Source organism: Atta cephalotes, assembly GCF_000143395.1.
Source record: "Atta cephalotes unplaced genomic scaffold scaffold00004, whole genome shotgun sequence".
Taxonomy (NCBI): Eukaryota; Metazoa; Arthropoda; class Insecta; order Hymenoptera; family Formicidae; genus Atta; species Atta cephalotes.
Window position 1 is genome coordinate 2,929,693 of NW_012130068.1, and position 13,878 is coordinate 2,943,570.

General features: G+C 33.1%; 1 protein-coding gene across 1 annotated transcript in view; it reads left to right on the forward strand.

Moving 5' to 3' along the window:
* The first annotated feature begins 1,590 nt into the window (after nt 1-1,590).
* Nucleotides 1,591-13,878, forward strand: part of LOC105625917 (serine/threonine-protein phosphatase 6 regulatory ankyrin repeat subunit A) — a 19,338-nt gene continuing 7,050 nt past the window's right edge. The window contains exons 1-10 of the mRNA XM_012207226.1: nt 1,591-1,920; nt 2,627-2,728; nt 4,537-4,638; nt 4,994-5,110; nt 6,812-7,012; nt 7,981-8,364; nt 8,865-9,185; nt 9,407-10,634; nt 12,344-12,519; nt 13,042-13,470. Coding sequence (XP_012062616.1) covers nt 1,591-1,920; nt 2,627-2,728; nt 4,537-4,638; nt 4,994-5,110; nt 6,812-7,012; nt 7,981-8,364; nt 8,865-9,185; nt 9,407-10,634; nt 12,344-12,519; nt 13,042-13,470 — 3,390 coding nt within the window. The remainder of the gene's footprint in view (nt 1,921-2,626; nt 2,729-4,536; nt 4,639-4,993; nt 5,111-6,811; nt 7,013-7,980; nt 8,365-8,864; nt 9,186-9,406; nt 10,635-12,343; nt 12,520-13,041; nt 13,471-13,878) is intronic.

Below are 13,878 nucleotides of genomic sequence, written 5' to 3' on the forward strand. Positions count from 1 at the left end.
ATTAGAAGAAAAAAAACATGCCGAGAGGGCAAAAAATAGAGACCACGCATGAGCGAGTGTTTAGTCTCGGGCAAGAGAAAGCGAAAAGGAATGAGGGACGTTATTCAGAGCCGTGGCAGAGTCTAGTGGATTCAAGATAGACGGATAGCGTGCCTGCCGGGCTGGTCCGGAAGTCGCGTGTCGACGGCAGCCATAACAGCCCCTCCGCGACTCTCACCCTTCCTCGACCTGAACCACTACCTCCTGCTTGATTTCCTTACCTGCTAGTAGCGACGACCAGCACAGCCTATCACGAATTTGTGCTTGTGTGCGCGAAATGTAATCCATGCAGGTCAAAGATAAAGGAGTATTGGTGCAACGTTGCCCTAACGAACCATGAGAACGAGTCGGCGATTGGTCGATCCTACCAAGCGAGCGAGGCCTAAAGGGAAACAACCCTCTCGCCTCTTCTAAACTCACTCTGGGTTACATACCGTCTTCAGAATCGCCAGGCTGATCGTGCAGTTAACACTTATTTGGTGCTGTTAACATTTTCATTCTATACAACTGACTAAATAGTAAAATAATTAGTGCGTCTACTGCAGGGACTTTTCGCTTGTGTTAAGATAATATTCTCATACAAAACGCGAAGTCTAACGAAAGTCACTGAAAGAGTCGTTACGATTAAGTTTTAATTTTCTTCTTGCGATGTTTGCGCTTATGTTTGCATAGAGATCCTAGTCAACATCAACTAAAAATGACATTAATGTTATAATTTTTTAACAATATAAATATAATAACAAATGTAATAACACATGAGATTACGTAACAGTTACATTGTTGAGTGCGAAATTGTAACATTACTTTTAATTAATGTTGACTGGAGATATTTTAGGAATTAATAAATTCTAAAGCGCATAATTGCGAATATTTATCGAATTTTCAGTGATATAATTACTTGCAATTTTGTACAAATATTACAAATTCGCGAGAAGATTATGCTTTAAATGTAACAACCATTTTTAGTGACTTTCCGCATAACACTAACAGCAAATTATAACATTGTGTCATTAGTTTGTGTTCCGCGGGCTCCATTAAGCCGTGATAAGATTAGAGATTGAAATTGAGATTGGATTGAAATTTAACCAATTAGAAGAAAGAAAATTAATCTCAAGTTTAATGAACTTTTGATTAGTTAAGCCTTTTGATTGATTAAATTCCGATCCAATCTTCAGTTTGATCACGACTTTAACCTACTTTGCGTTTCCTATGAAAGTATCGCTTTAAATGGCTTAAATGCTTCAGATGTATCAATCCAATAATACATTTGAAGGATATATTTTTCGCCTTTATTATAAATTTCAATTCTATGCAAAATTGTTTTTTTTTCCATAAAGTTTTCTCACTTCTCGGTAGCTCTCAAAATCGCTCAAAATCACTTAAATGTGAGCATCTTCTATTCTGCCAAGTATACATCACAAATGGAAAGGTATATCTGCCCGATGGCCGTATAATTTCTCGCTGTTCTATATACCCTCAATTGTGTGCAATTTTGAACAAGAGTAAGTCACTCAAGCGAATCATGCTACGCGAAAGGATACGTAGCATAGCATGAGCAGTAATAACAAGAAGCCATCAGGAGGCAAGGACGACAAGAAGAATCCTTCCAGTAAAGAGGACAGCCCGTCGGGCGGTAAGGACGATGGTGGTTCAGCCTCAACGGGAAGCAATGGCGGTGCCACTGCAGGAGAACCGTCGCAGCCCGGAAGTAAGCCCAGCTCCGCCGGAGCGACCGCCAGAGAAGGGGCCCAAAGACTTTTGGGCCTGGCGGCACGCGGAGAATGGGCCCCTGTGGACCAGCTGCTCAAAACTCTGGAGAAGACGGTGCAGAGCGCGGGAGAAGATGGCTTCATCGTGCCGCTCGCCGGTGTTTTGGATACGGTTAGTTTCCTCCATATTACATCAAAAATATCAAAAAAGTTAATAAGAGAATTAAGGATTACACAGAGAATTAAGGATTACAAAATTAATTAAAAATTATTTTTTAACAAATGAAAAATTAAATTTTTTTTGTATTATATTGGAAAGTAATAAAACAAAGAAAGTAAACAGCAAGTTTAGCGATTTAAAGACTAGATCAAAAATTATTTTACAATATAATTAATAGACATGTTTTTTTAAAAAATAATTGAGATATGAAATGAAAAAAATTTCATTTAATTGAACAGTTCATTAAACAGTGACTACGGTTGAATTAAATAAAATTTGTTGAATTAATTAAATCTGCAAACAATTAAATATGTTTAGTTAGTTGAACAAATTTCTTTTTTTCAATGTGTGTATACAATTATTATTTTCATATGGAAATTAGTAATAAATTTCCAATTCAATAGACTGCTCAGAGCGTGAAGATATATTTCTGATAAGACATTTCTGATAAGAGATATTTCTAATACCACTAAGATATATTTTTTTTGGTACAAAAGAGATCAATTAGATTTAGAAATAATTAATTATTTTTAGAAATAATTGCGAAAGTAATGTTTCCATGTATAAAATACATCCTTGTGCCGCTGATTATGAACAGTTATGAAAAAATCACATATAACAAATATATTTTCTTAGACAAAGATTTTTTTATTTGTAGACGACGGGGATGACGCCGTTAATGTACGCAGTGAAGGATAATCGCAGCGCGCTGCTCGATCGGATGATCGAGCTCGGATCCGACGTAGGCGCCAGAAACAATGCAAGTATTATACGATAAATGAGACAAATTATTTGATAAATCAAGAAACTTGTCCATCTTCAATAAAATTCAAGAAAACATAAATTACTTTGTAAAACATAAATTACTCATGAGAATAATATTCGGGCGAATGATTGTTTTTTGAGATATTCCATTTAAAATCAAGGTAAAAACATTTGATTCATCGTTCTTTGATTCATTACCGTCGCGATAAGTTCTCATGCTCAGGTTACGTGGCACTGGCACGTAATAACACCCGCGAAGGTGACGCGTGCCACGAAACGTGTACAGCTAATGATCAGATCGCGATTTGTGCTAACAATAAGTCGAGTCACTATAAGGTAGAGAAAGATTGCGTGAAGGAGAGACAAGGTCAAGGGGCTTATGCTTACTGACCGACTGGACAAAGACAGGCATGTATAAATGGATAAGTAGGCCGCCGAGTCAGCTAACTATCAGCTATAATGAACAAAAAGTTCCGATCCTAAAAATAGATAAAAATTTAATCGTTAAACCTTAAAAGTTGTCCGTCAACGGCTCCTATGCAACGGTATTTTACATTTGACATCTCGGGCAGGGATTCAATTATGTAGCGCACTCGGTGTAACTTTCTGAAAGTCATTAAGAACGCCACCGCAAGAACTCTATAGTAAAATTTATCGATTTCAAATGTCCTTAGAACGAAGAAAGGAAAAGGAAAAGAATGTCACGTTATTTAAAATCTTCGATGTAGGTGGTCTTATGACCACACAGTGGTGTAACATCTTATGACTACAAGAACGATTTTTCTTCTAAAAATTTAGCTTTCAGCCAATCTGAAGATAATATTGTAGAACCATCAAATAATTATATAAGTTTAAACAAGCTGTTAAAATATCAAAATTTTTTGCAGCAGCTTTCATCATATTTGAGACACACTCTTACACAATTATTTTGATAATCCAATCAAATTGTTTTTAGACCTATATCTGGCTAAATGTTTAAATATTCCAGTAAAATCATTCTTTCCATGTAGTTGTACACATTACAATCTATTTGTTTTATCTGATTTTAATTAAGTAATTAAATAATTGACCATAATTCTTTTCTTTCTTCCATTCTACTCTTATTTGATTTAATGAATGATTTATTAATAGGAGAAGTAATTCTTATTAATGAGAAATGTGTGTAATGATTGAAAGAAATTACGCAGAAAATTTATGAATTATCTCCGTGTCTTGATACATCATTAAATTTTATTCATTTCTATATTGATTATATTTATTTCTATTTGATTATACATGATGATACATGATGATTAATATATTATAAATAAAATTTAATGAATTTCAAAATCGTTTGCGGAGATAACCTATCAAATTGCATAGCTTCTCTGATAAAAATACATAAAGCTTTAAAAATATTATTAGATATTATACATGTAATTAAAATTATTATTACATTAGTGCGCGAAGAGCTTGTGTTTTCTACGGTTCATATTACTCCTTTTGTGTTATGAGTGATGTGCCGTTAACTATGTTAGCATCACTTTGCAAACACGTGCAAGGCGTTGCATATTCGCTACTATCGATCTACCACTCCCACAATGATTCCAATATAATTTTCAAATAGCACGCTGATATACCGTGATCAGAAACTCGAAACTTGAAACATCATAAGGATCCACCCGACAGGTGCGGCAGGGCAAAACTCATAACTTCATTACCGTTATACTTATTTCCATAATGTTAGTCTCATATGTTGATTACTGCTAATTCATTGCCTTCCAAATATTATTGATATGCATATTATTGACATATTTTCTATAGGATAATTACAATGCTCTTCATATCGCTGCTATGTATTCGAGAGAAGATGTCGTTAAATTATTGCTGTCCAAGAGAGGTGTTGATCCTTATGCCACAGGAGGGGTACGGATAAATAATTTTGTAAAAAAACATTGTAGTGATTTTAGAATAAAAATAATAATTGTAAAATTTAAAACTATACTTTGAAATGATATTCTTTAGAAAAGAGTTTACTTTGAATTATTTCAAACGATTTAATCTGCTTAGTCATAGACTAAGTTCTCCGACTAATTAGATTTCAGTTTAGATGTTTTTAGAATTTTAATTTAAATCTTTTGGCTATTTTACTTGATTTCTACGATTTTTAAATAACAAGCTAATTATGGATTCGAGCGTTAGAATGGACTAAACTTTCTATTTAAATTATCTTATTTAATAAATATCCGCTTCTTGAAATATATTCATGTATTATTCGTAGCCAAGACAACAAACGGCAGTTCATCTGGTAGCATCAAGACAAACGGGCACCGCTACGTCGATCCTACGAGCTCTTTTGGGTTCTGCTGGACGTGACATCAGGCTAAAGGTCGACGGAGTAAGTAGCAATCCCGAAATAATTTTACAAAGCTGCATAAAGGGCAAATGAAAACTTAATTAAATGCATAAGTTTGAGGGATCCAATATTGTCAGTCGATCTTTTCAATATAACGAGTTAATAATATCACCATAAGGAGATTCATGTCGGCCCCGAAACTTCAAATTAGATAAAGATTTTTCTGTAATAACCGCGGCGTGATGCTCCCATTTCGCGTCCGCGTTTCTCGCGTGACAGGTGCCGCGCGCCGAGAGATCGCTACCTGGTACCGAACGACGCCATAACTCTTCTCTAGTTCGCTTTTTCCTCCCTGTCTCCCTTGCCCTTTGTCATACAATCCCGTCGCAATAGTACGACGCTACATTGGGGAGGAATCTGGTCTCGTCGTCAGTATGGAAAAAAACAACAAGGATTTATGTTATATCGAGTATCGAACCGATGCATATTTAGACATTTGACATAAGCACGAAAAACTCTCGTGTCATGTGTTACGATAATACTTGTCGAAATACTTCTTTGTACAAAATATTAATCCTTAATATACACGATTGAAGCATTTGTATACTATTTCTTTTTTTTAAAATATTAGGAACATCCGGCTAAATAACTCTTTCTATACTTTTTTTAATATACAATTTTATAAATATAATATTTTAAAGATGTTAATGTTTACGTAAAAATCACTTAATGATTTTTGCATATTTATAAAAGTAATGAAAATCAATCCATAATGCAAACGATCTAGCTATTGTAATAAAAGAAATGGAAAATCGTCGCGTGCATTACCTAAGGATTAGTAAGAATAAAGAAAATTAATGGCAATGAATGTATGAGTATTACAACTACTCACTAAACAGAAAATTATATTAATTTAATGTGATTATATTAATTATTTTATTTATTTTTAGAATTATATTAATTTAACGTTGGCTTTACAAGATAAGAATCAAATCATATTGTTACTTAATATTGAAACATCGAATGAACCAAAAAGATTAAAAATGTAAAAATATGTTTTTTTCTGAATTAATTAATCAATTTTAATTTTAATCAATTTTACGATTTTATCTTTTTCCCAAAGATTATAATTTAAAAAGACAATAGTATACACAGTCGGAAAGAATATAATTAATTTATTATTTTTTATTTATATCTATTTGAAAATAAATATATTTCTAATCTTCTTAATTGACTCGTATCATTGACCTTATCTTTCCCAATTTGCATTTACATGCAAATACCGGACTTAATTAATTAATTATTAGTAAAAATGTCCCCACATATAAATATCTCTACGATTCTCCTAGCACTTTCCATAATTAATAATTATAAAATGTAGTGGAATTTATTTTTTTCATAATTTTTATTATAATTGGCATAAACATTTGGCATTCCTAAAGTTTCAGGAATATATATTTTATATATGTGAGCGGTAAAATTATAAAATGAAACAAAGCATTATTTCTCGAATTTTCTGAAAATAGTAATTACTTCATGAATTACCTAAATAAACCACATTTTTAAATAAATGATGATTAATAAAAATTCAAAGATTTTCCTTTTATATTTATATTATAAATATAAATTTTTTATTTCTTTTTCATCACATTATGTAATTATCTTTGAATACAGTACAAGAAAAAATCGGAGAAAAGATCGTTTGTATATTTAATTTTTTTAAATTTTATTGTTCCATCACAGAAAGGAAAGATACCTCTTCTGCTAGCAGTCGAAGCTGGCAATCAGTCAATGTGCCGAGAACTTTTAGCACAGCAAGCGCCCGATCAGCTTCGTGCTACTACGCCAGCCGGCGATTCTGCCCTGCATTTAGCTGCTAGGAGAAGAGACATCGACATGGTGCGGATTCTGGTGGATTACGGCGCGGCTGTCGACATGCAAAATGTACGTTAAATCCAAGCACGAAAATCCCAACTAAAGTGAAATTGAACCGATAATAATCGGATGGTATACCGTTGAAACTTTGCCAATATACATAATATTCGAATGTTTCGAAACTCACAAATTATACGATACGATGTAAATACATTACAAACTTTTTACCATTTTCCTCGCATTTGAGTAAGCTATATATTGCGTTTAATTATCCTCTCTATGATTTTATGACAATCGGAAATTACCATTTATCTCTTTTATCTTTTGAACGCGTAAACATTTCGAATTTCCGAGATATGAATGTATATAACATAATTGTTTAATTAATTTCCGGTAAAATTAATGGAATTTTGATGTTAGCTTACAAAAGTATTTATATTATAACGCAAAACTCTGAAATATTATACCATAACTACCCAATTCTATTCCAACCTAAATTTTGATTCTGCAAAGAAATTGAGTACAAAATTTGACAAGATCGATCGTACGCGAAATAGAAGTAACATGATAAATTAACTGCAAAGTTATGTTTCTAAATATCTTATGTGCAATAATTGAGAACAAGGCAGTTATAAAATTTACGACAAAGTTTTAAACTTCTTTAAAGATTATTTCAATTGTAATTGCATCTTATAATTTTATGATTTCTTACAGCTTTTACTATCACGCGACAATGTATATAATTTTAATTGAGTCACAAAAATTGATGAGGATATATGCACAACGATAAGAGTCACTGCTTAATTATTAACTTTTATTAATAACTTTTATTAGCAGTATAATAAACTTTTATTAATAACTTTTATTAGCAGTATAATAAAAGTAAAAAGAAGTAATAATTTTTCTGCCAATATATAAAAATTTATAAAATTTGCAATCAAATTCAACAAAAAACTTACAAAATGTATGCAATGTTATTGAGAAATATATAACTATCTAAAATATATAGCTATCTAAAAATGTAACATGTATTTCAGGGCGATGGGCAAACTGCGTTACACATAGCGAGTGCCGAAGGTGACGAAACCTTAGTAAAATATTTTTACGGTGTCAGAGCCTCCGCTTCGATCACCGATCATCAAGATCGAACGCCAATGCATTTAGCTGCAGAAAACGGCCACGCTTCTGTCATCGAGCTACTGGCCGATAAATTTAAAGCAAGTATCTTCGAAAGGACAAAAGACGGCTCCACCTTAATGCACATAGCATCGCTCAACGGTCACTCAGAATGTGCCACTATGCTCTTCAAGAAGGGCGTGTATCTGCACATGCCAAATAAACGTGGTGCCAGATCTATTCATACGGCTGCAGGATATGGACATGTGGGTATTATTAGCACTCTGCTGCAACGAGGAGAAAAGGTAAACAATTATTATTATCATGAATGATACCATTCGATTTAATGTGGATAATTCTTCGATTATAATTTAATAAATGTAAATTCAATTTTTTTCTCAAACATAAGTGTCGTTATTCAAAACTAAAACTATATTTTAAGTTTAATCTTCTATATTATTTTCAGATTTTTAGAACGTATATTTTAGATTTTTATTTTCTAAAAATATTTTTATCATAGATATATAATGGCTTAATAAATTTAATTTTTATGCAATTTTAAGATATTTTATAATATTAGATATTAAATAAATTATACCTTCAAGAATAAATCAAAAGAAAATAAATTATCAATGTGATCCGACTGTTATTAGTACGTAAAAATAATATTTTTTATAATGATTAGATGCCGAAAAATTCATGAATATATCAACATGATCCTTTTTAATACATTACAATAATATTAAAATATCTGTACATCTTTAAATGTCAAACTGTATGGAATCTCTTATTTTTTTCCATGCAGGTAGACGCGATAACTAACGATAACTATACGGCACTCCATATAGCCGTAGAAAGTGCCAAACCGGCTGTCGTGGAAACTCTTCTAGGATATGGCGCAGAGGTACACGTGAGAGGTGGAAAACTTCGGGAAACTCCACTTCACATAGCTGCCAGAGTGCCTGATGGCGACAGATGCGCTCTGATGTTATTGAAATCTGGAGCAGGTCCGAATTTGACAACTGATGATGGCCAAACACCTGTGCATGTGGCAGCCAGCCATGGGAATTTAGTGACACTTCTTTTGCTCCTTGACGATGGCGGAGATCCGATGTTTAAATCAAAAGTAATTATATCGATAAAACAAGAAATAAGATCCAATTCATAAAAATATGATCTCTATGTAATAATTAAACAAGTTGAATATATTCAACAATTAATAAAACAAAAATTAAATATTATTTTTTCATCGTGTTCTACGTAACAAATGTCATGTACAAATAATTTTCTCAAAATGATAATTGTTAAATTATTTCTATTTACTCTAAGATTTCTATTTTTACTTAGAATGGAGAGACACCCTTGCATTTAGCCTGTAGGGGTTGTAGGGCTGACGTGGTCAAACACTTGATAGAGTTCGTAAAGGAAAAGAAGGGTCCAGAAGTGGCGACTGCCTATGTGAACAGTCTGACCAACGAAGGTGCCAGTGCGCTCCATTACGCTGCCCAAATCGAACCCTCGGAAGTCAGCACTCCCGGCGATGATCGCGCCGTGGTCCGCGCTCTTCTTGACAGCGGCGCGGACGTCTCTCTGCAAACTAGACAGGCCCAGGAATCGGCGTTCCATCATTGCGCGCTCGCGGGTAATAACGAGGTTCTATCGGAGATGATCAGTCGCATGTCAGCTACAGAGGTGCAAAAAGCCTTGAATCGGCAAAGCGCCGTGGGTTGGACGCCGTTGTTAATCGCAGCTCATCGAGGTCATATGGAACTGGTGACCACGCTTCTCGCCAATCACGGCAGAGTGGATGTATTCGATCTCGAGGGTAGATCCGCTCTTCATCTAGCGGCTGAGCACGGCTACCTTCAAGTCTGCGATGCGTTGCTGGCGAACAAGGCCTTTATAAACTCTAAATCGCGCGTCGGAAGGACCGCTCTGCATCTGGCTGCCATGAATGGTTACACGCATTTGGTACGCTTCCTCGTGCAGGATCACGGCGCTGCAATAGATGTGCTCACATTGAGGAAGCAGACTCCTCTTCACCTGGCGGCGGGAGCAGGTCAATTAGAAGTCTGTAAATTACTTCTAGAACTTGGTGCCAGTATAGATGCCACGGACGACCAGGGACAAAAACCAATTCATGCTGCGGCTATGAACAATTACGCCGAAGTGGCGCAACTCTTTCTGCAGAGGCACGCTAGTCTCGTGATGGCCTGCACCAAGGATGGCAATACTTGCGCTCACATCGCTGCCATGCAAGGCAGCGTCCGGGTGATCGAAGAACTGATGAAGTTCGATAGGCAGGGTGTGATAACTGCTAGGAATAAACTGACCGAAGCAACTCCTCTGCAATTAGCAGCGGAAGGTGGACACGCTGAAGTAGTGAAGGCTCTGGTTAGAGCCGGCGCATCCTGCGCTGACGAGAATCGCGCGGGTTTCACTGCTGTTCATCTGGCGGCTCAGCACGGTCACGGTCAAGTACTTGAAGTTATGAGGTCGTCGCAATCTCTTAGAATATCCAGCAAAAAGCTTGGTGTTACCGCACTTCACGTTGCTGCTTACTTTGGACAAGCCGGTGAGTAAAAATCTTATAAAATAATTGTATAATAACGTTCAAATTCAAATTCATCAAAACGTAAAAAGATTAAGGAATCAAGCTTATTATTCGTGCTACACAATTTATATATTTAAATACATACAAACGTTTCGAACTTTTTACATCAGGTCATTATCAGTGTGATAAAACTATCGCTACCGGTTTATATGAGCTTTCATAAATTTTATGCGTTAATTAAGCAGAATAAAATAATTAAACAGAATAAGTACTAAATCGATTTTTAATAAAAGAGAAAAATTTAAAATTATGATAACACTCAATAATGCCATAAAATTAAATTTTAAATTAAATATAAAAGCTCCAACAAATAAAATTATCAAATTATCAAAAATTAACAAAAACGTAAAAAGGCTAAAGAATTAAGCTTGTTGTTTGTGCTACACAATATTTATATGTTTGAAAAATTATAAATATTGTGTAAAACATACATTTAGTTTTACGCTGGCATTATGGAACGTTATCATAATTGTAATTCACATTTTAAGTTTTTCTCCTTTATTAAGAATCGGTTTGGTATTTATTCCACCAATTTACTTAATCAACACATAAAACTTATGAAATCTCACATTTCTCTTAAGTTATGTAAATCAATAATGACAGTTTTATCTGATGACCTGATGTAAATAGATCGAAATGTTCATATGTATTATAATATAAATATTGTGTAATACGAACAACAAGATTGGCTCATTAGCCTTTTTGATAATTTGAATTTTATTGGTTGGAGCCTTTACATGTATCTAATTTAAGATTTTATATAATAACATTTTACAGGAAAAAAAATTACTTCTAACTAGTCAAAATATTTCTTATAAATTTTTGAATCTATAAGAACTAAAAGATCTGTAAGCTAAAACGATGTAACAAACCAAATTTCTCCAGCAGGAAATAATTAATACTTCTTTGGAATATTAAACTTCAATTTTGGAAACTTGACGCGTTGATTTGAAATTTGACTTGTGACATTGTTTTCAACAACAAAAAAATTTATTTTTAAAAATCTCATTTGGTTCAAAATAATAAAAAAAAACATTTTTTGTAAACTAGTGTAATTATAATAATAATCTATAAAATGACTTTATAAAATCATTTCTATGCAATGTAAAAGAAGTTGAATTAACAAACTTTATATGAATTTTTTTACATCATAACAGATTTACAAGAATTTGAAGAATATTTTAAATTAAATTGCGAAAGATATTTTATAGATATAGATATTCTAAATATCTTTAAAATGATTTTAATGAAATTGACGGGTATATCTAATTCAAATTTAGCTTTTTATGATTTTAATTACTTCAACATTGTCATGATTGTCATTAAACAATATGAATATCGTTCGATATTATCGTTAATGTATAATATCTACACATAATTCATGCATAATTCTATTTATGTATAAATTATAACTAATTAATGATAAATATATCAATGGTGAAATATAATTAGAACCGAGAGAAGCTATCATTAAATTTCAATGTATTAAGATGTATATATTTGTCATCATTATTTAAAAAAAAATCATTTTAAAAGTAGTTATATATGTATTTTAATTGCTATAAAATAATTGTACTCTTTAATTGTACTCTTCATAATTTTTTATCTCTCTTATATTTTATCCCTCTTTATATTTTTTTATTGTAAAAGAAAATTGATTTTGATTCTAGATACTGTTAGAGAACTGCTCACTCACATACCTGGAACTGTGAAATCCGATCCACCAACCGGAGGATCTTTAGTAGGAGAATTAGGAGCTGAATCCGGCATGACTCCTCTTCATCTGGCTGCCTATTCTGGAAACGAGAATGTCGTACGACTTCTTCTCAATTCTGCGGGGGTTCAGGTACGACTTCTACGACAAATTATATTAGTAATCATAATTGAATTTATCTGATCTTAACTTATGACACATTCAGAACATATTCTCTTTATAAAAAATATTTTTAAAAATGTATGTATTTTTTAAGACGATAATCTTGACAAAAATTAGATAACACTTGTATTAATACGATTCTTTATTTTTAAAGATTTGAGAAAAGAGTTGAGAAAATTTAGTTACTTTTACATTAGTTTGTACAAGTTATTAAGAAGATAGATTAATGCTGATCTTACATCAATGTAGGATTAATTTTAATCTTAGTTTAATTTACTTTTTTTTCTTTTTCTAATTCTAATATTCTTAATATTCTACTAATGAAAATTAACTTTAATCTCGATTTAACTTGCTCTTTATCTTTTTCTAATTTTTAAAGTTAGAAAAAGATAAAAAATAAATTGAAACAAGATTAATCTACATTGGTCAATGTACAGATCTAAATCGCCGCATTGAACATTTTGACTGAATATGAGGATGTTCTGACCAAAGGTAGACGCAGCGACAACAGAAAACGGCTGGAACCCTTTGCATCTGGCTTGTTTCGGTGGTCACATAACCGTCGTGGGTCTGCTGTTGAGCAGATCGGCCGAATTGTTGCATAGCTCGGATCGTTACGGCAAAACCGGACTGCACATCGCGGCAACTCACGGACATTATCAAATGGTAGAGGTTCTTTTGGGTCAGGGAGCGGAAATAAACGCGACTGATAAGAACGGTTGGACACCGCTGCATTGTGCGGCACGCGCCGGCCATTTGGACGTTGTGAAGCTGCTTGTGGAAAGTGGTGGGTCTCCAAAAACCGAGACGAATCTCGGCTGCGCACCGATCTGGTTCGCCGCTTCCGAGGGTCACAATGATGTACTGAAATACCTTATGGAGAAGGAGCACGATACGTATGCTTTGATGGATGATAGGAGGGTAAGATATCCATTCTGATAAGAGGAACAGCGAAAACTCTCTGAAGTAATAAAAAGTTTCTTAGAATGAGAACTACTCAAATGTTAACGTTTTTTTTATTTCACACGATATGAAAAAGTATAAGTTATAGAAAAATTACAAAAAAATAATTGCTTATAAAAGCTAATCATTTAATAAAATCGTTTGTTTTTCTCTTCTATAAAAGGATGTTTATCTTTAAATAAAATATTTTCTGCGATTTAAAAATATTCTTGTTTTCTAAATGTTGTATATATATATATATATATATATATATATATATATATATAGTATATAGTAAGTAAATTAATTAATTAAGTTTAAGTTTAACTTACTTACTTTACTTTCGTCTATTAGTACGAAAAGTAAAATTTAAAATTTTTAAATTAA